General features: G+C 31.7%; 1 protein-coding gene across 1 annotated transcript; it reads left to right on the top strand.

The window, feature by feature from the left end:
* The first annotated feature begins 14,318 nt into the window (after positions 1-14,318).
* On the top strand, positions 14,319-20,880 carry LOC132737619 (transient receptor potential cation channel subfamily V member 6-like). Its single transcript, XM_060724951.1, is given in 3 exon segments — positions 14,319-15,394; positions 18,313-18,903; positions 18,905-20,880. Coding segments are annotated over 3 exon segments (2,394 nt in total). The 5' UTR covers positions 14,319-14,485; the 3' UTR covers positions 19,799-20,880.
* The last annotated feature ends 2,908 nt before the right edge of the window (positions 20,881-23,788 follow it).

The raw sequence follows: 23,788 nt of genomic DNA on the forward strand, positions 1-23,788 counted from the left end.
ACACATCGTCTTGATGTGGTAGACATTATGCCAAGTTATTGGAAAATTCTTCGATGCATACAGTTCGGACACGAATGTGTGTATCTATTAAGTAAACTCTAATTATGAAAATGTGAAACTTAACATTAAGGAAGGGACGTAATAATTGGACGCAACACACCGTTTTGATGTGGTGGACATTTATGCCTAGTTATTTTAAATCCTCCGATGCATGACAAAATATGGAAAACAAGATCAACAAGGAAAGGTGGCGCTCAATGAACACAACCCTCTTCCCCACCCTACCGTCCCAAACCCCGAATGTATGTCCCTTAAATTTTAATTTTGATTAAAAATTCAACCCTTTAAATTCTTGACCTTTAAAATTTGAAAGGGGGGAGTTTTTTTCTTGGGCGCGACACATCGTTTTTTAAATTTAAAAGCCCCCTTTTTTTTTGATCTTGTTTTTTCAAATTTTTATGAGGGAGGCATTTGTTTCCAATTTTTTCAAAATCCTTAAAAGTATGGGCAAAATTACAGCACTGAAACCCAATAAGTTTGGGGGCACCAGACAAAATGAAAAAATGAAAATATGGGGAAATGTGCAATTTTAATTTTGCCCCCCTTTGTGGGGGAAAAAAAAACCCCTTTTAAAAACAGAAAAAGGTCATTTTATTTAAAAATTTTAATTTTTTTAATACGCGTTGTAAATTTTAAAATTTCCCCATTACTTCTATTTTTTACAGATACCTGATGCGTGTATTATAAATTCATCATCCTGAAGGTTTCAAAGCATTTACATGTATTTTTTTAGATATCTACGCATTAATTTCAAACTAACGAATACTGCAGTTGCAAATATTGTTATTTTTTCTATGTTTACAATTTAGCTTTCACGGAAGTTTATCCACATTGTCGAGGATAAATTTCATGGACATTACAGATAGTGTTACTCATAAAAAAAGAATATGGCATGATAAGAAACGTTAGTGCAATGCCATATGATTTCAAATTCAAATATCTGGGAAAAAGGGATCGCTCGTTAGGATTTAAATCAGAAAGATTACATATTACTGATTGTTTTAAGACACATATGCTTCTTTTCAGACAATAAATGTGAATTATGTGCACAAAATAGGAAAAAATGAACATGTCGATTTACAAGAAATAGGAGATAAAACTAGGCAAACATTGTTTTATCCTTTGTTGATGGATGAGTACGTATTTGTCGTGGAAAATATCACTCTGGAATATTTACAACGCAAAAATAGTATATGTTATTTGGTGTTTGAGTGGAATATGTAGATGTATTACCTGCGGAGATTTTATATCACCCGAGCCGTAGGTACATAATAATTTAATTACCCTTCACCTGCTGAGTAAAATATGATAAACAAGATCAACAAGGAAAGGCGGCTACGAAATCATTGCTGTTTAAAATGAAAAGCCGAAATAAGATTTCCTTCTGGGTACTCCTTCACCGCAAAATGACGTCACCGTGACAAATGTAAATAAAAGAAAAGAGTAATCTGTTGAAGACAATTTTTATATGCCCGAAAGAATTTCGGACATATTATGTTATACCCCCTGGCGTCCGTCCGTCTGTCCGTCCGTCTGTCCGGGCGAACATTCTATGGTCTATGAGCTTCATTCCGTCCATAATTTCTGTTAAAAAAGTACGAAATCCCATAAACCGACTGTTTTATGTGGTAATTTTACTGGTTCATGGGGGAAAATGCCACATAAAGATCAAAGAAAAAGCACATAAACCCCAATTGTTGGCGGACGTCCGTCCGTTAGCAATTTGGTTTCCGGAGCATAACTTAAGTTCCATTTGGCCCACAATATTCAAACTTCATAGGATGATTGTCCATATTAGGTAGAAGACCCCTATTGATTTTGGAGTCATAAGGTCAAAGGTCAAGGTCACTATGACCTTAAAACTGAAAACAGTTTCCGGAGCATAACTAAAGTTCCATTTGGCCTACAGTGTTCAAACTTCATAGGATGATTTTCCATATTGGGTAAAAGACCTCTATTGATTTTGAGGTCACAAGGTCAAAGGTCAAGGTCACTATGACCTTTAAACTGAAAACAGTTTCCGGAGCATAACTTAGGTATTAGGACCCTAATGGGCACTATCAGGAACTAAAGAATTGACATCATAGGTCAGATGTATACCTTCAAGTACACCTGTATGCAAAATTTAAACAAAGTTTACCGTACGGAAATCAAGTTATGGCCACTTTTCTGAACTCAAGCTAGGATGTTATGAGGGTCTTTTTTTAGAAATGAGGAACCTTTAAATAATCTGCAATAACATTCTAATGAAAAATGTTTTCCCATGAATTTTTGGTAAGAAACAACTAGTACCATTCAGCTAACAATCCACATAAGCAAAATTATGGTTTCTACTTAAAATTTATGAAATCTGTATAAAAATGTTACCCTACCCCACCCATTTTTACCACATGTCTGACCATTTTTATACTTAGGGAGCCTAATTAAAAAAATTCTTAAAATTTACCCAAATGAGCGCCTGTTTTCAAAGTTTCCCTAAATTTTTAAAAAAGTATATTGGTTGATCTTGTAAAATATGAAATACTTTTACTGTCTAGTTTTGATTATATTACACTTTGAAAATATCAGGTACCATATTTATTACTAGATTTAGCAAAATTTAGCCAATAAATACCTATATAAATTAAAAATTCAAAATTAAACACTTTTTCTTTCCATATGGGACATGAGAGATACATAAATAATGTTAAAAGAAAAAAAGAAAGAAAAAAAAAGTTGACCCTTCTGGGGATTGAACCCATGGCCCTCATTTTCAATGTAGTTAACAGTAATTCTAGCCTATTTGAATACTCTTCAAAGCGGAGGTAATGCATTAGGGTGCTAATACCTTAAGTTCCATTTAGCCCACAATATTCAAACTTCATAGGATGATTGTCCATATTGGGTAGAAGACCTCTATTGATTTTGGGGTCACAAGGTCAAGGTCACTATTACTTTAAAACTGAAAACCGTTTTCGGAACATAACTTAAGGTATTAGCACCCTAATGCATTACCTCCGCTTTGAAGAGTATATATGGATATAATGCTCCACCTAACGGTGCTCTTGTTGTATTTATATCAAAGTTTGAGATGGTCATATCTGTTTTGAATACAGCTAAGAGTATTTATCATTGACCTTTTTTGGTAAATAATGTTCTGACAGTTAAAAAGTGCCTGTATAGCGGAATTAACACTGCGCTACATCGAACTGTACTCGCATCATCAGAGTTGTTTCAAACATGATGTACCCAAAAGGGATTTTAATGTGTACATTATCTGACTTGTTTATATCATTATCGGCAGATAAATATCGAATCAAAAAGGGGTTAAACATCTGGAAAGGGCTATAAATGGTGATATTGTGTGACTCATTTTTTTGTAGAAATAGTTAACAACAACAGCAGCGGCAGCAGCAACATCAACAACACCATCACCACCAACAACAAAATATTGATAGAGATTTTTCGGATTTAAATATATAATGCAATTACCGTTTATTAAAACATACTAATACGGTCAACATCAAAATCACTACTTATAAGTTTAAATGGATCAGAGGAGACACATAGATTGAATTCATACTGTGTTTAAAGACAGTATAAGTGAAATTGTAGCAATGGTAGCGAAAGTTCGAAAGCATGACACACAGCAATGACCTGGTAAACCTGGTAAATACATATGGAATGCAAAGCATGTGAGAAATAATCTACTCAATGCCGATATGGAAAGCAGAGCTACTAGAAACAAAACGCATTTACAAGAGTAGAAAAGAAACTAGGTAGAAGACGAATTGCCCAAGTCTCTTACTTGGCCCTTCAGATGTAATAAATTAATTAATGAAAGTAACGCACTTTCATGAAAGATTTGAGTACTAAACAAGCAGTTAATGTCAATAAGCTGAGTAATTATTTATCTAAATGAAACGTTCGATAATTTTACGAAGCAATAAAATGATCGAACAGTCTTTCTTACGTAGCTAATAAAACATTCTTCATACAGAATAGCTTTGATGTACCTATTAAGCCAAATACCTCTACTTTACAACACATCCGGGTAAATGTTAAGCAATGAGAAACATACACCTTATCAGATCAAGTATGGGGTACATCTCCGTCTAAGCGTAGAAAAGGAATTCCTAGTATAATCAAAATTTAAATAATCTCTTAAATTAGTAATAAATATAAAAATTGTTAAAGATAAGAAAGCAAGGTTTAGACGATTTAAATGTAGTCAAGATAAGTTAAAATTAATTTAAAGTCACTTCTATAAATGTCCAATATCGTATGTTCAAAATATGGATTATTTATTTTCCATGCATCATTTAAACAACGATAAGTGTGCTTGGATAGGTTCTCCGAAACTTTTTCTTTTTGTGTGTTAATTATGTATTCAACCTCAATTATAGCATTCCACCTATTCTAGAACGATCAAACATTATCCAGTGGTATGATTATAAATCTAAGTTTCAGTCACTATCTGGTGTAGGTCCAAGTTATATTAATGGTAGGTTACTACGTCATTTCACACCTACAAAATGCCCCAAATCGGACTCTTATCCCGTAGACTCAGAGAAGAAATCGTTAAAATATCAAACAAAAAATGATTGAATAAATAAATAAAGTTAAAAAAAATAAAGTAGTTCAAAGATTGCCTTTAGTATACTTTACATAATAATTATTTTATGAACCGTCTTGTTTAAGCCTGCAAATGGGATGAAGTTTGTTTGGGAGTCCGAATGGGAGCACTTGTTGTTTCATAATTGCTTTAGAATATGATAAACAAGATCAACAAGGAACAAGCCCATATCACCGTGGGCAGTTTGTTCTGATGTATATTACCACTCATAAAATATCACATTGCCTTTTAAAAATAACAATTAGAGTATGACTTTTCTCCTTTTATCGGGGCTGCATAGCTAATAACATATTTTTAAATATTCGAAAATTGCCCCATACTTTTTTTTATTTAATTTGTAATTAATCTTAAAGTCACATCCTCTCTCTGCTTTTTTGTAGAAATTATCTATATTTTTAATGTCACTCTTCTTCCAGACTTTTCTACTTCGCAAAAAAAACCCTTTACCTCACTTCAGTGTTGTTATATCTTTTCTCGTCCTTCGGGGTCATTGACTCGAGCACTTTAAATTGTATTGAACATTAAGTACAGCTCAAGCCAGTTCTAAACGGTACGAGGGATGTTGCACTTCTTCATTATCTCTCATGTACAGACTCAATCAAACCGAGTCTGAAATTTTCATGTAATTGTATTGAAATAAATTCTTATAAGGGTTCACCTTTCTTCCAGACCGTTTTTTTTTCATTTCGAACCTATTCAATTTACACATGACTTGAATTAACAAGCGACCACTGCTTTTTTACAATTTTGTACATCAGAAATGTATGCCTGTGCATAAAATAGACCCTCATTTCTTTTCACAGACAAAAAATGACACACCTTGTCTAACAACAAAAACCAGTATTTTACATTTAGGATATTGAATAATCCTTAAATCAAAAATATCTTCAGATACATATATAAGCAAGTTATAAAAATACAAAACAACTTTCTCCATCTAATATTTTTTATAACAGCATATTTTTGATAATCAAGTTTGTTTGGCCAGAGTTTCCAAACTTGCGTTTAAAAATATCATTTATGTACACTTCTTGTCAATTTGTTAAGGACGACCAAAGCCATATCCATTTTTGCATAGTTTGGCAAATTCCTTCAAGAATAAATGATGTAAGATCACAAAAGAAGAAGAATCTTAGAAAGTTTAGTTGTCTAATATAGTGATAAAGGAAAAGGTCAGAAACAAAACGAAACTTCGATTCTATATTTAGAATTTCCACTAGGGTTTGTAATCCTTAAATTATAAAACCGATATGTCATTCGATTAAAATTTAATTTACAAAAACAATGTAATAATAAAATTAAAATGTACAATTGTTTATCAAGACAGAGTGTCAGTTTAATAAAACATACATCAAATACAATAGAATAAAAAGTACACATTTAAATGTACTTTGATCAGTTTTAAGAGGGTAAACTTAAACTATATGGTCGTTTTGATTTAAACAAAGTATCGTAGCATCTCTCTTATGTAAGATAACTTACAGATATCAAAACTCTTAAAGACGACCTAACATAATCATTAAAATATTTTACCGGCTTGAACATATTCCTAACGTAAATATGATTTTTCTTGTTATCTTAAAGTAAACAATACCTGTTTTATACTAGCAACATAAAGTAAAGTAAATGTTTACTCTTTTATTGACCTTTTCAACTTAGATAGTATTCAACGATAAACCAAACTTATATCTAAAATTAGTAAAAATTGGAAGTGTGAAGGTCGTCAAACACAACCATACCGGAGATTGCTCACCTTCGGTTTATACATATAATGGCAGGAATAGTTTAAGTATTCTGTTAAGCAATACACCGCATATCACTCATGGTACTATTTTAACCTTTCCAATACACTATGTCATGTATCTGTTTTTATTATAATATGGTAACACAAAGGGAATAATGCATGGATGGGACACCTGAGGTCTTCCTCCATTTGTAAAGTTGGAAAGTCACCATAATTATAACGTTTACAGTGTTGGTTGAACGTAAACCTAAAGAATTCTCGATACCAAGTTCAGTCACATCCTCCTAAAACTGTATATTGTTTAAGGGATGTTGAAGTATATTGTTACGATTTGTTACGATTCATGTATGTATTTGTTCACTTTTTTCATAGAATGAACATTAATTTTAATTCGCTAATTATCAATATATAGCAATAAAGCATTACACACCTATAGGCACGCTTACCGCGATGAAGTTGTTTGTTTTTTTGTTTTGGGTTTGTTTTTCAACCAATATGTAATCACTGGTTTGTCATTGTTGAAGGTATGTTAATAAAACATTATTAATGTTGGGTTGGTTGTTAGCAAGTTCATTGCACATAATATACAATGATGATTAAAATGTAAGCTTTTACTTATATGTTTGGCTATCTGTCTTGTTGTCTATGTCAAATGCAATACAAATGTTTTCCCGGATTACATAAGTCTTTATTTGACCATTTTCAAAACGTGTTGTAAATTTTTTTATTACGTTTCACTTTTCCACAAGAACGGGCACCTGAGAAGAACTATCCTTTAGCTAGCTTTCTCACGTGAAATAATACCAAGTCCCTGTCGGGATTCGAAGACACAACGTTGAGGGGCAAGTAGTTTGAAGTCAACAAACGTTACCACTCGGCCTTGGACGCCACAGAACTATAGTAATAATTTATATACATATTGCACCTAACTAGACCAGTATTTACTGTTCACTTTATATTTTAGCTTCTGGAGGCCAGTGGCTTCCAGTTTTGACATTAGAGAATGATCATTTTGCAAGAATTGGATGTTTGGGAGATTATCAACAGCTTATCTCAGTGAACTCTTTGTTATTGTCACATTGTAAAATGTACAATTAGTTTTTACAGTTTTTTTATTATGCCACCTCTGCATCTGCGATGCGGTGGCATATAGCGATTCACCTGTGTGTGTGTGTGTTTGTTTGTTTGTGTGTTATATAGATTATATAGTGAACTTAAAAAATTTTCTTGTGAAAAACCACTAGTCCAATTTCAACCAAACTTGGCAGGATTGATCCTTGGGTGAAGGGCTTCCAAAGTTGTTCAAAGAATTTCATTCCATGCAGAAATCTGGTTGCCATGGCAACTAAAAGGAATTATAAGAATAAATTTAAAAAATCTTCTTGTAAAGACCCAAAAAGCCTAGAGCTTAGATATTTTGCATAAGGCATCGTCTGGTAGACCTCTACCAAGATTGTTCAAATTATAACCCTGGGGTCAAAATTGGCCCCACCTGGGGGTCATTGATTTTCACTATATGTACATATAGTAAAAACTTAAAATACCTTCTTGTAAAGACCCAAAAGAACCTAGAGCTTAGATATTTTGCATAAAGCATTGTCTGGTAGACCATTACCAAGAATTGTTCAAATTATAGCCCTGGGGTTAAAATCGGCCCGCCTGGGGGGTCATTGATTTTCACTATATGTACATATAGTAAAAACTAATACCTTCTTGTAAAGACCCAAAAGGCCTAGAGCTTAGATATTTTTGCATAAGGCATTGTCTGGTAGAACCTCTACCTAGATTGTTCAAATTATAGCCCTGGGGACAAAAACAGCCCAGCCCCGGGGGTCATTGGTTTTCCCTATATGTATAAATTAAAAACATATAGTAAAAACTTAAAAAAAAATTCTTCTAGCAATTGACAAATGCTAGAGGTTAGATATTTTGCATGAACATTGTTAAGTGAATCTCTAGCAAGATTGTTCAAATTATAGCCCTGGGGTCAAAATTGCCCCCGCCCTGGGGGTCATTGATTTTCAATATATACATATCGAGGGGTATAAGCAAAAACCACGTTAGATGTAATATTCGAAATATTTCAGTATGACGAAAAAATCTTTTTATTTGTCATTGCCCTTAGAATTATCTTTTACTACTTAAATTGAAATACTGCTTAATGTTTCTGGTAAATGGTGTAAAAGTCTCCAGTTCTTATCTTTATCCTAATTGACAATATATACCGAAACTTCTTTTTTGCATGTTAGTTTTTTATACATTTTTTAAAAAAATCTGTAGAGCAAAAAACCATGTTTCTGTATATACTTGATTTTACCACATTTGACAATTGTTACTTCTTAAGAAAAAATTCTATGCACAAACATAGCATATGAATCTACATTATTTGTGCTAGAAGCATATTCAAAAGGGTAACACTGTTTTTGCCTGCAAAAACCTTTCAAAAAACATATACTATTTTCTTCCACAATCAATGTTTTGAAAAAACACATTATTAATTCCTGCAAAAAGCTCGTGTGTAGATGTGCAACATTTTAGCATAAAAAAAAATATTTAATTGATTTACACAAATCGTCTGCAAAATCACAGTAATTGCATTTTACAAGGTCTTTCCCACTAAACCATTTTGAATAACAGACATAACTTAAACGTGCAAAAAGCAAGTCGTTTTGAGAAACTCTGTTCATGTAAGCTTATATTTTTTACATAAATTGAAAGAAAGATATTGTATTGATTCTGCAATGAAATTTGCAAACATAATAAACAGATCTTTTTTTGTTTATTTGATTAATAATTTTTAATACAATAAAGTGGTTGTTATACATAGTTTTATGTTTTGTACTAAACACCTATGTCTTGTTATAAAATGTTATACATTTCTATAATTTTATAATTTTGACCTCCTTAACAAAGTACATGAGGCTTTTGTTTTCTAGTCTTCATTTGGCATCAAACCTTTCTTAAAAGAAGTCGGAAAATCTAGATTCCGTATTTTTATACAGGTTTTCATATACCATCAAAGTCAACAACGACAACACAGTTCTTTGTTCTAACGAGCTATCAATTTTAAACGATTTAAGATTTGAATTTGATAGGAAAAAATGTTTGTGGCCATTGAACAATTTAAAACAAAAAAAAAAATACTCCACGCTCGAAAGATTAACTGTTCGACCCTCACACTAACTAGGACTATGACCTAATTTCAAGTAATTTGAATGACTTATAGTCATCACTTTACATAGCATTTTCAAAAAGTATTTGGAATATATTTGTTCTGTCAGATAAAAAATATATATTCTTATAGGATAGTTTTTTCAAAGCAATCACTGTTTTGCTAGTCTGAGTCATCTCCATCTGATTCTTGTGCGTCAGGCTCCGGTAGTTTATCTAGCACTGAAACGTTTACATACTTGTTTCGTTGACACCATTAAAAAGTTTCAAAGAAAAATTTGTTTCTAACTGGTCTGTTTCTTTTGCTTCACTTCTTCCCATTTTTTACTTAGCAATGTTTTTTGTCTTTTTTGGTTGAATGTTTTTACAAAACCAAAGTCTTTTTGTCTTTCAATAGCTCCCCATGGGACCAATAAAACTGGAATAATTGTTCTCTATGTTCCTGTCTAAACTTTGAATTACACTTTATATTTACACTTTGTGCAATCACACAATCAGTCTTTTTATTTTTTTGTCTGGTAACAATTTTTTCTTGACTTTGCAATATATTGTTTTCCACTTAATCTTAGGCGTTTCCTTATATTTTCGCTTCCAGTTTTCTTGGGTAAGCTTTTTCGTTTTCCTTACTAAACGCTTCTTTTACCGGAGTAATTATAAGTTGCAGGATTTTCGCGGCGTGGTATTAATATACGTAAGTTGTACAGGTGTTGCATACAGTGTATCATCATTCTGCCATTCCCCTGACTTCTCAGTAGTGTCCCCTGTTCTCTGCGTGTCAGCAATGTCCTTGATGATACATGCATCATAATGTTAAAAAAATTGTTGGAATAGATGTATATGCCAGGTTTATGTTTTCATTTTTGTTTCAACTTGCTAGAAGAGTTGGTTGTACTTTTATGATAGGTTGGTCCTGCTTTGTTTGTATATATCATCAACAACTTCCTTTCAAGATTGGCCAACGCAAGCAGTAGAAAATCAGCAACTCTACTTGACCAGTATCCATCACGTTTTAAATTTTCGACCTCATTTAGATACTACTCACTCAAAAAGGCTTTCATTCATCATCAGGTCTGTGTTTGTTTAATAAAAAGCAAGCATACTCTTCAGAGTTTTTGCTCGCCAGATGTAAGCATAATCCTAAGTTCCTCGGCAGAGTTACTTGACCCAGATGATTTAATCGAGGCTTCAAAGAAGCAGTTACCATGTCCTGGTACTTTGACTCTCGTAAGAGCGTTCTTTGTGGAGTAGCGCATCTATTATAGTTCTTAACGTAGCACTCCTTTATAAGGTTTTTTCTTTAATACTTTCATTTATTGCTGAAATTGTTGCTGAAGCTATTTTGCTTTGTTCCATTTCAGAGTCAACAGATGTTGATGAATTCTTTTTATTAACCATCTTTTTCTCGTTGCTTTGGAAATTTAAGTACGCTGTTTGTTTTCGTTTTAGTGCTTTTCCTACCAGACGTTTAGTTTTCTCCTTCCGTTCCGGTCTTTTTTTGTGGTTTCTGATACATCGGACGAATATTCGGAATCAGTGGAATTAGATCTTTTGAGGAAGGTCTGTATGTTTTATCTAAACCACTATCACTATCAGAAGCATCCATGTCAAACAATTTTCTCTTTTCAATTAAGTGGCTAAGAGGAATATTGTCACTGTCACTTTTACTATCATTTTTGTCGCTTTTAATTGCCACTATATATATGTTTTTTGCGTGTCGGTTTTGTTGTGCAGGTTTTTTGTCGTGTTGGTTTTATTTGTTCTTTTTCAATTTCATTTTGGCTGTAGTTTTAAGCGAAAAACATTTTCTTAAATTCATCATTGATATTTTTATTGTCAACACAGGATTAAGTGATTCATGTACAGGCTGACTTTTTATCAACTGACAACTGTGGAACTGTCCATGAACTATTTTCACTGTCCACATTTTTTCTTTGATTTATTTTCAGATTCAGACAAGATTATATTTTTCCTGAATTCCATGTGCATTTAACATAGTTTCAATATCCAGAAAGATTTGAAAAACTATCTTCGCTGTCTGACAGCATATTGCAATTAAAATTGAATAAAAAAATTTCAATAATCAAAGAAATATCTTTTTGAATAGTCTTTATTATGTTTTTTAGTCAGTTTGTCATAATTTAGTTGAATTAAAATACGGATGTATACTTATTATTATGACATTATTAGCCTTGTTGTTTTATTCTATCTTCATGAGTATTGACTTTTAAGTAGAATAAAGTATTATGAATAAAGTATTATGAAAGAATGTTCTGTTTATTTCAAAACACGCTATATCATTGAAATAAACTTACAAATTAAAGATTTTTCGATTCGATATTTTGCAGTGACATTGCAGGATATATTTATAATATTTATCCTTTATAACTATTAAATATGTTTTTTCTTCTTACAATTATAATTATTTGCTTAAAATTTCATTAATTGCAAAAAGAACAAGAATGATAATAATAATTATAATAATAATAAATAAGCATACCTTCACAAACAAATATTTTCCCAAAAGCAAATTTTAAAACTCTTGTGATTTCTCTCGGTTTATAATTACCCGGAACACTGTGAGAAAATATACCAGATACATTGTTTTAGCTCTGAAGCATGAGTCCTTTGTATCATCACATTCCCTGATAAAACCAATTAAACACTTTGAATTCATTAATGTTCTAAAAAATGTAAGAACAATAAAGGTTCATTTGTCAGGAAAAACCATTTATTTTCATTTACGCTGTTTTTTGCATAAAAAATAATAATAATCATGAGGTTAAAGTTTTGTCTGTAAGACTGACGTATCTCTATATGCGCGGTTTTTGCAGATATAAAATAAACTGATTTTTCAGGGAATACTGTATCTGCAAAAAAAAAGCTTGTCTGTATTTAAGATGTTCTAGCCTATAATTGTTAAACAGTATACTTTGAAAAAATGGATCTGCAAGAAGACTGGTAACTTTAAAGGAGTGGTTTTAGCACCGAGATATCATTTATATGGAATAGAACATTATCACTTTATATCATTTTACTTGGTTTTTACAATAAAATGTAGGGGGTAAAATTTTTTTACGTGGATTGATCACAAATCAATATCTCAATAACTATTCAATATATTTCAATGAAAATTTGACACATGACGCATCTTTCTCAAATTCACCAAATTATAGGAAAAAGTCAATTTCAGCAAATTCTTCATTTACGTGGTTTTTGCTTATACCCCTCGATATAGTAAAAAATAAAAAAATCTTATTGTCTGAAGATACAAGGCTTAGAGCTTTAATATTAAATTTTGTTAAATGATATCATCTATAGGTACTCTACCAAAGTTGTTCAAATTTTGCCTCTAGTGTCAAAATTGCCCTGCCCCGGGGGCCATAGGTTTTCCTTTAATGTATATATGTAAAAATGGGAAGAAAGCTACAGCTTAGATATTTGACTAAAAATGTTGTTTGGTGGACCTGTATCAAGATTATTTTGAAATTAAACCCTTGGCCTTGCCCCAAGGGGACAGTGACCTACTTTCTTGTCCTTTGATGTTCAACAATGAAATTTTGACCTTGTGCACAGTTTTAGTTGTAAAATTTCTTGTTCTTTGATGTACAGCTATGAAACCATGTGCACAGATTAAGATGTTAAGTGAACTTTGATGTCAGCTGACCTAGATTTTGACAAAGTGTCTTTCTGTGTTGTCCTTTGATGTAGTCGTGAATTTACGCTGTGTGAAATATGACCTTCACCACCGAATTCACTAGACTCAAGTGCATTGGTATATTCTTACTCTGATCTTTTATTGGAATAACAATATATTTAACCACTAATCTGATAATAAGAATTAGATAGGTCAGGGATCTATGCATTATGACAATCTTCAATTGTAAAGAAACAAAAAATAATCTGTTCCTACACTACTATTTAGTGTTTTATTAATGCGGTGGCATAGCATTTTTCTCAAATGCAATCTTGTTTAGTCCAATATTGTAGTAAGCTATAAGCTTAAATCATGTATATACACACCTTCAAATCTGTTCCTGAATAATCCGATACAGAGCAATGAAGATAAAGATTTTTGTTCAAGGAAAATATGTAAATAATTTTTACCCAAAAAGGCTAGCTATTCTTTAAATACTAGTCCGATGCGTTAATCATTCGGCCATGCCGCCATAGTTGACGGATAGAGATGTTTGGCATATTCTTTTGGAAGTGTATGAAAGCTATGCTTTCAATACTAGGAGCTTAAGGGTTAAATCACTTAATATCAGTCATATATATACACGGTAACAGTTAGAAGCACATGACTTCAGTCAATTATGACTAGTTATAAATATTAAGTTTAAATATTAAACCAATTCCTCTCAAATATAAAAACATGATTTCAGATTTAGTTTTGCCAAGAAATTGTTTATTGATATATGTGACCCTCTTTTTACATAAAACAAAATAATTTAGTTCTCATCATATATTAATTGATAAATTTTGCTAACATATGAAAAATGAATTGTTGCGATACTTCCAACTGTATATCAAGTATATCAAAATGGATAAACAACTTTATCACTAACCGGACTCTTAACTATCTTTAAGAAGTTTTTGTACTGATTATGCATATAGATATTTATCTATAAGACTCTTTAATAAGTGACGCGTTCTGGCATTCGGTAACAAGAATATACATGTGAATTGATAAAATGATTTAAATTAAGCGGCACTGACGAATGGGCAATGTATATAGAGGCAAGCGTCTAAAGTTTTATTAGATATTCTTTCCAGAATTGTGTAATTGTTCTTCAATTGATACATGTATTTGATATTTTCAAAATCAGTCATAAACAATAAATAATCAGGACATGATGTACCGACATAGTAAACAACCTAAATTCAACAAAATAAGGATGGAAACTAACAAACTGACGGACGACATAATAGGATTGTATGCGGGACTTGAATATATTGCAAGTGATGAACAAAGTGAAAATGGTTTTGATTCCGTTGAACAAGATTTTAAAAATGTTTTCAAGCGCAGTAAAGACATCCGTGAACAATTAGTTGAAAATGACATCCTTCAAGGCATTATTACTAAAAAACACTTACGTAAATATAAACCTTTAATAGCAACGATAGAGGATAGACCAATAAATGGCGACACTCTGCTTCTTCGAGCAATGTCAATTTATGTAGAAAAAGGCAGTGATCAGGAAAAAATATTAGATAAAATTATAAAAGAAATTCTTGTTGAAAAGTGCCCAGAATTGATTGTTTATCCAAAGAATAGTGACAATTATCAAGGGATCACTCCACTGCATCTTGCAATTATCAAAGAAAGAACGGACATTTTAAAAGAAATGTTGAAAGCTTTAGAAAAAATTGATAAAGAAAGATTTTCAGATGAAAACCTGAAAAACATGAATGCAAAAGGTACTATATTTCAAGACACTGTGATGATGGCTGGGACTCCACTTGGAGTAGCTGCACTTAAATTCAATGAGGATATTTTTAATTGTGTCCTTCAGAATTTTCAATTTGCCCTAGATGTTACAAACGGCAACGGTGACAACATTATTCATTCTCTGGTCGAGTATGCCTACTTACATCCAAACGAACTGACAAAAGTCCTAACAATGGTTAGCTATGTAATTGGTTGCAAATTTCTTCGGGATGGTGAGTTTCACACTGAGAAGAAAAATGCAAAAATGAACATACGGAAATTGTTGATGATGACAAACAAAGATCAACTGAATCCTCTTCAACTTGCTGTCAAAAAACAGCAGTTTAAGATATTTGAGCTTATAATGGAAAATAAGGTAAGTTATAGCCTTTGTAAATTCAGCTTATTTGTTAAACAAAGCATTTTTAAGCCGACGAATATAGTTAAAATTATGAATTATGAAGATTATGAATTTGGAATGAATCAATCTTAAGGTTAAGAATTATTACGAGTATTTCATTCATAGTATAAGTGAGTGTTGACTAGGTATTATTGTCTGCTGTATTTGTATGACGCAAAGTGAACCAGTTCACTTTGATTGATTTATACTTTAACCTGATGTTAATGTTTCAAATGTTTCTATTAAATTTTGGGGGAAAATGTGTGTAACTTCTAAGAAAACTTGCGCCATTTGATGTTGTTGTGTCTCCAGTATGCATAAGTTTTAATCCATTTATACTTTTATTCGTTTTCATTTTAACAATAATTATTACATGTAACAACATTCAAACACTGGCACTAACACATCGCCTCTTGATTAGAAAGTTAAGTCCTTGTTTATGATATCATTTATGGCTCCTGAAGTTTATAATTTTGGTGTTAGCTTTGTATATTTTCTTTTTTATGCATCATATATAAGGTAGACCATAGGTAATGGGCACTATAAGGAACTGTAAAATTGACAACACAAGACAGTTATGTGTCTTAAAGGTCAAATGTATGCAAACTGTAAATAAAATTAACCGTGCGGTTTATGAGTAATGGATATATTTCTCAAATAAAACTTGGCCATAAGAAGGGATTTTTATTCAGAAATGAGAAAACTTTAAATAATCTATAATAATTATTATCATTATAACAACATGTTTTCCTATTGCTCATTGTTAAGAAACGAATAATAACATCGAGGTAAAAAATTACACGAGCAAAATGATTGTTTCTAAACAAAATGTTTTTCATATGTTATAAAAATCTTACCCTGTCCCATCCATTTTAAACACTTATATGAACATTTCCCTTTATGAAAAGCCTTATCCAAAATTTCCCTTAACTTTGCCACAATAAGAGGCTATTTTCAAAGTTTACCTAAATTTTCTAAAAAATATACTGGCTGATCATGCAAGTTATGAAATACGTTTACCGTGTAGTTTTTATTTTATTTACCTTTGAAAATATCTGTTATCTTATTTTCTTATTTGCTATTACATTAATAATGAATAAATACATAAATAAATGCCTACACTAATTACATTATTAAAATCAAACACTTTTTTCTTCCATAAGTGATCTGAGAGATACATAAATTATGTTAAAAAGAAAAAAGAAAGAAAAAATAGTGTCCCCTTCTGGGTTTTGAACCCATGTCCCTAAATTAAGTTATCAAGTGGTTCTAGCCTATTTGAATACTCTTCTAGGCGGAGGTAATGCATTACCCATGGTCTACCTTTAACGAAACAAACGCATAACATTCTTCTATGAAGAATCAAACTAACCCAAAGTCATTACACTTGTTGAGACCAAAAACGATTATTTTGATATATATCAACATTGATTAGAAAATAGTTATATCATAGTTTAATCGGCAGTTTTATATAATATTTTAAATGTCCATTTTTTAAGAATGATATCAATAATTGCAATTAAACCATGGTTTAAACCACAAAATTCATGTCTATTTCGTAGGCGAAAACTTCATTTCGTATGAACCAGATACGATCATTTTGAAAAATAGAAACATTTATTAGAAAGTAGGTATTCCAGATATTTCAATCTGTATTTCATAGAATATATTACATGTCCGTTATTAAAAATGGTACTAGTTATTGCAATTAAAGCTTTTTTTAAAAACACAAATGTCCATTGCATAGGCAAAAACCCCATTTTGTAGAAACCAGTTACGATTATTTTTTTAAATATACGAGTATAAATAAGTTTTTTTTAAATATTTGTAATTCTATGTCATATAATATATGTGAATGGTGAAAACTCCATTTCGTAGGGACCGGATACGATCATTTTGAAATATAGAAACATTAATTAGAAAGTAGTTATACATAGTAGTATAATCTGTATTTTTATATATAACATGTCCGTTATTAAAAATGATATTAATTATTGCGCACATATACTTTTGAAATTAGCTCTATGATTATTGCAAGTTAAGCATATTATATTTTAAAACACAAATGTCCCTTTCATATGAGAAAAATTCCAATACGATTATTTTCGAAAATACGAGTATAAATAAGTTTAAAAAAATACAATTTTGTGTCATTTTTTACATACTCATTATCAAAAATGTTATCATCTATCTCAGTTAGACCATAACTTGTAAGACAAAAGTCCATTTCGTAGACGATAAGTCCATTTCACGAAATGGAGTCCATTTCGCATTATATTACTACCGTGCGGTTGATATATATATATATATATATATATATATATAAACATATCTTAAAATGGTTTTACAACTATGCATGTTTGCATCAAAATTCTACTACAAGTGTAGCTATTTCATTTTTGTACACTTTGAAAGATTTTATACAAAGTTCAGTAGTCAGCAGTCAGCAGTCTTGTCATTAACATTTACAGTTTTAATAAAGATAAATGTCATCGTGTCTCATATTTGTTGTTATAACCTATATACTTTACATCTATAAAAATGTGCACCGTATGTTACCATGCAATGGTCTTGAATATTTAAGTCTAAAATTGCATTGTACTGATATATGACTAGACTTTTCATTCTTTTCTGTCATATGATTTCTCATTAAATTTGTGTTCAGCGTTTTATTCTTCTTTCTATATCTATGTAGCTATTTGCCCCCAATTTAAAAAGCTTGTCAAAACATCTTAAATTAAATCTATCCTGAACTTTCCATTGTACAACATGACAGAATGTAATTAAGACTTGTCAAGTCCTTGCAAAGAAACACTGTCCTTGACTTTCACAGAAGTAATACATTAAATTTAAACACATAACGACTGATTAATTTATACATTTTCTTGCTCCAGGTCTATCATACCAAAGATACAAGGGATGGATTTTTCATTGATGAAGAGTACGACATCACTGAAATTGAAACAATTCAGTTAACTTTTGAGGAAACCCATAAGAAAGATGACGACAGTAGTACCAAACATGATCATCATGAATCCATATTGGAATATATTGTCCATCAGGAAACAAACAATGCGTTTCATTTTGTTGACTTCCTTCCAGTTAAAGAAGTTATCAGAGCAAAATGGAAATCATACAGTTGGTTTTTCTTAAGCTGGTTTGCGGTCCATCTGGTACTCATGGTTGTTCTCTCGGTAGCTGCAGTCTACAGGTCAATACTGGAAACATCAGTATCTACAAATAGCACGGTTAAATTTTCTTATGTTGTTACACACGACACTTTTGTGTCCGTAGTGTCTGTTGTTGGTCTTGTATTTGCCTTACTTTACCTGGCGATGGAAATATCTAGAATAATGATTTCTCGATTTTCGTACAGGGTATCATCAAATCTTCTGAAACGTGTGCTCCGTAACTTTGGTTCGCCATATTCGAACCAAGTTTTTAGAATATATTTTGTCCTTTTTTTCATTATTTCTCATGCTTGATTGTGTTCTCGCAGCGACCGAAGCTTCAGGCTCATTTTCTGGGTATGAAAATTACTGCCTTATTTTTGCTGTTATTATAGGTTGGTATTTGGTTATGTTCTTTTTAAAGACATTTAAAGCTTTCAGTATTTTCACTGTTTTGATTCAGAGAGCGATTGTCGATTTGCTTAAATTCGCACTTGTTATGGCATTTTTTCTAGTTGCGTTTTCAGTAGCAATGTATATGATAATGCAAGGCGCGGACACGGAGGAAGACGACTTTATTCTTTTTAACACAACAATGTTTAAAATGCTTACAATTATGATTGGTATAGGAGATTTAGAGATTTTATTTCGGGCAAGGCATCCTTATTTAGCTGTATTCGTTTTTGTTCTGTTTGTATTGTTGACAACAATTCTTCTTCTGAATGCCCTTATTGCGATGATGTCAAACACGTGTACAGATTTAATGAGCAATTACGGAGGCGAAATTGCTGCTAAGCTTCATTGTCGTTTACAAAAATTGTCAATAATTCTGTTCTTGGAAGGTTTTCTGCCCCGATATCTTTGCAAGGAAGTTGGTGAAAAGGACGCAAAGGACAGATATGATAAAAATACTAGTAAATGGGAACATGATACAATAAGGCGACTCTGGCGGCGGAATTCTATGCATAGCCATCGAAGACGAAATGAAGCTTACAAGGCAATGCATTCTTTAGATACCGATTCTCAAAATGACGGAGCTTCTTCGATGCTAAAACAAGGTTTGCATACAAACAATAAGGTTTTTCCTCTGAAAAAAATAATCAAAAGACATAATGAAACTTTGGACGCCTTAACTTTCGATATCACTAGTTACGATTGCGATATATTTGAAACAGAAGATAAAGGAACCAACATTCCGGAGGCACAATAAAAAACTACGAGAATCACCACAATTTTTAAAGGTGATATAGAAAAGACAAATATGCCTGTCCGAAAACCCGTCTGATTTCATATATTTATACTTTGATAACAAAATAGCAAAATTTAAAATAAACATTTAACTGGTGTAATTATGCCATGTTTGAATATCATGTTCTTTTTATCATATCTAACTTTTATCAACCTAATGAATAACGTGTCAACTTATATTCTGATGACGGACACCAAATACGGACAGGGAATAAGGGGTATGACTAAAATACGCAACGGAGATTTTTAAAGCTCTACGTTGCAACGGAAATATTCTTTGCAAAACAGGCAAAACGTATGCTTATTCATGAAAATAGTTAACATTTAGTTATAAAAAAAATTAACTGAGTGAAAAGAGTAAGTTTCTTTTAAAATGTATCACAAATATTTGCAAAAACTTATTTTGAAGGATTATTTGACGATTGTTCAATTATGCTAAGATTTTTTAAAATTAGATTTAGTGGTTCTATACCTAAATTCCAGGCAAAAATGCTATCTTGTTTAATCAAGTAAATGTTTTTTCTACTTGGGAACCATACGCCACTGTTTATTAAATGGCACAAAAGTGTCACATTGATGGTCGTAAATTAAAACATTTTCCTATTTAAATATTGAATTCTACTAAAGCAATTGCTAGGGGGCGAGAGTGGTAGCTTGCATTTACCGATGCCGTCCATAAACAGGCTCTATCAACCGATCTTACAACAACTTCAATTTTTCAGCTTTGGTCGTTCGTTATTGGTTTTACTTTTGTCTTTTTTTAATAAATATGTATTATGATGTTTTTAAAAACAAACGTGCGCTGGATGGAATTGAATCGCCATATTCCGGGGCTACATTGTGTCGCAATATTTGTCTGGATTTTATGGTAAACAGATCTTGGCGATTGAAAACATGTAACAATTAAAATATTATAACAATGAAAAGACAGTTGATGAAGTTTTTTGAAATTTTATCATTTCATTGACAACTATATCATATGTATCGGTTTTCTATGTATATTTGTTATTATCATTAATAGATAAAATTGTATTGTAATTTGATTGACTGAATAAAGCTTGCTATTGTTTTAAAGTTTGTAACTAGTTCTTCTTTTTTACTTTTTAACCGTAACCATAAAGCTAAAACAATGGCTTCCTTGTTTGTATAATAATACGTCGTGGCAGTAAAAGTGTGTCATTAAATCACCAACTAATTGTTAAAGAAAATAATTATAGAAAAGTTCATATGTATATAATATTTTTATATGAATATACCGATTATTCACACCGGTGCTGGAATAAAACTCCTCTAATATGCCTTCATAAATCGTACTTATCTTGGCAAGTTGCGTTATGAAGTCAAATAAGAATGACGTTACAGTAGTATGTATGCGTAGTAGATCGCACGCTAACTACTATAAACATTCATTCGGAACAAAACCATTTCATCTTTTTCTGAAAATGCTATGCAAAATACAAAACATATATTATTAGCTACAGATGCTGATAGATATTTCCTTAAGGCAGTTTTTGATAGTTCTGTGCATTTATTTGTCCTGAAGGTTCGTTAACATGTCCTAATATGCCAAAAACATCCGATATTTCCGGATCATATTTTTTGTGAAAGATTTTTTCAATTAGCTTTCAATTGAACACATTGGCATAATGTACTTTTAGAATACCCGTTTTTATGGGTATCTCTTATAAGGTTGGTCAGTTGACCGTCAGATTTCAATTTTGTCATTATACAACATGACGCGCATCACGTCTCTGTAAGATGAATGTAAACCTGCAAGACTTAGTGATATCAATTTTAATAAAGATATTTCTTAATAAATTTCTTTTGTGTCCAGCTGAAGTCTATAATGCTCGAACTTAAGAACAGTTCTGAATGACGTCATGCAAGGGAGTTGAATTGCAAGCACGTGGAAAAATATGTGCTTATCTCGCTAATTAAATAAAAATGATGTAGAGGAATTAAAAATAATTCCCCAAATTTTACATTCAGTTTAACTTAATGTTGTAGTAAAATACAGCAGTTTATTATAGTTCCGTTTACGGAACTCGGAATGGGTATTTTAGGTGATCCTCCACCATATAAACTGGAATGTCACTATATAATCTTTGCAGAGTCAGTGTGAATTCAAATGCAGTACAAACAAACTCTTGTTAGTAATGATGCAGGTTTAGAGAAAAAAAGAAAGAAAAACACCCATTCACAGAAAAATATGTTAGCGTTTAAGTTCGTGTAATGTCTTATAAAACGGCTTGGACCGAAATTAAAATGTGTACAATATGCATGTTTGAAATAAAAACTGAATCAAAACAAACAATGTGTATATGCAACGTCTTAAAACAATAACTATGTTTATAATAGTCTCTTTTTCTAATTTATAAATAACAATTCATGTCAAATATGTTGAAGTATCATGTATAACAGCACCATGATTCCACACCAAGCAGAGTTGAGTGTTCTTTTAAAATGTCAACACATTCATCGGCGAATGCTTAACGCGTCGGATTAGTACTTAAATGTATACTAGCCGCATAGGTTGTAATCTCCGTCAGGGGTAAGTCGTACTAAACCTGAGCAAGAAAACTCGCGGGCCTTGCTTTATACTTGTTGGTTTCAGGAACGGCGAGTGAGTGTACCTATAAGCTAGAGGTTCCGAAAGAATCGAACAAAAATAAAATTCAAACAAGTATATGCATTATGCAAAGACAAAACATGTTTGATATTTAATTATATTCAGCGCAGTACAGAAAAAAAAACGAATTTGTAATCTGGTATGTTTTTACTTTTTACATTTTGCCGAGTTTTCATACCGTCAGTTTATTAAAGTTGCAGTCGTGTACTGGCTGCTAAATATTGAACGGTGTCTGGTTTCTAAACCAGAAACTTTTACTCTTACTACTGACTAAACTCATTGTGTCATTCCATGAAACGAATCGTCGTTGACAAGTATTTTTTACTTATTTGTGGAACGACGTAACATTGTCCGTGGATTCAAGGCAATGTTTATTGGAATTATACGGGTTTACGGGACTTTATAGGACTTTTTTGTCCTTTCAACGCCAACTTTGTTGATTTTGTTGTTTGTCAAATGTTCGTATTGCATTCATTATTTATGTTCCTGTTTTGGAAACAAGGACACCTGTATCTGAAATATAGAAAATAAAATGTTGTCCGTTAAATCATGTTTAATTTCTAAAACGTTCAAATGATTATTCTTCGAACGATTCTCGGTATAAATTACGAATTTTAATGATTTAAGAATCTGGAAAAGTGATCCCTCGGAAGCATTAATCACAACTAAATTACATGAAAATTGCAGGCACGGTTTGATTGAGTCTGTACATGAAGTTTAATAATTGAAGCCAGACAGTTTAGTTGCCAGCCGTTGTGTTGAAAAATACTGTATCACATGCTGACAATCGCAATATAACAAGTCGACTCAACCATGAAAAACTCTTCCCCAATCTAAATTCCGTGTCAGTTAAACTGTCGCACCTGTCCAGATTTACAAAAGGAATAGGCATTGTAGTATCAAACAAAAAGAGACACAAATTGGGTTCAAACACCATTCCCTTTTTGCCAAAACGCTTCATTTTACCACTTTACCATTTACCATTTTATTTCGTCTAGATTTGTCAATATAAAAAGATATCTATATACTTTTGATGCAGTGTAACAAGCAATGAATCTCCCCTTCAGTACAAAGATTTTCATGCTTTGGTAATAAATATAAAATACTACAATAAACTACCGGTTAATATATGAAATATGGGCAGGTAAATGTTTTCCGACAATAAGACATTTGTTTCTTATAACAGACCGCTCACTCGTTTTAATATACACATTTTACGTTATAAAAACCGCAAATACAATTATTAGTAAACAAATGACACCCTCGATATTTTGTAAACTATGCTTACCTTATAATTATGTGACATTCACCGGATGTTAATTT

Source organism: Ruditapes philippinarum, unplaced genomic scaffold (genome assembly GCF_026571515.1).
Source record: "Ruditapes philippinarum isolate M1 unplaced genomic scaffold, ASM2657151v2 ctg1266_1_1_1_1, whole genome shotgun sequence".
Lineage (NCBI taxonomy): Eukaryota > Metazoa > Mollusca > Bivalvia > Venerida > Veneridae > Ruditapes > Ruditapes philippinarum.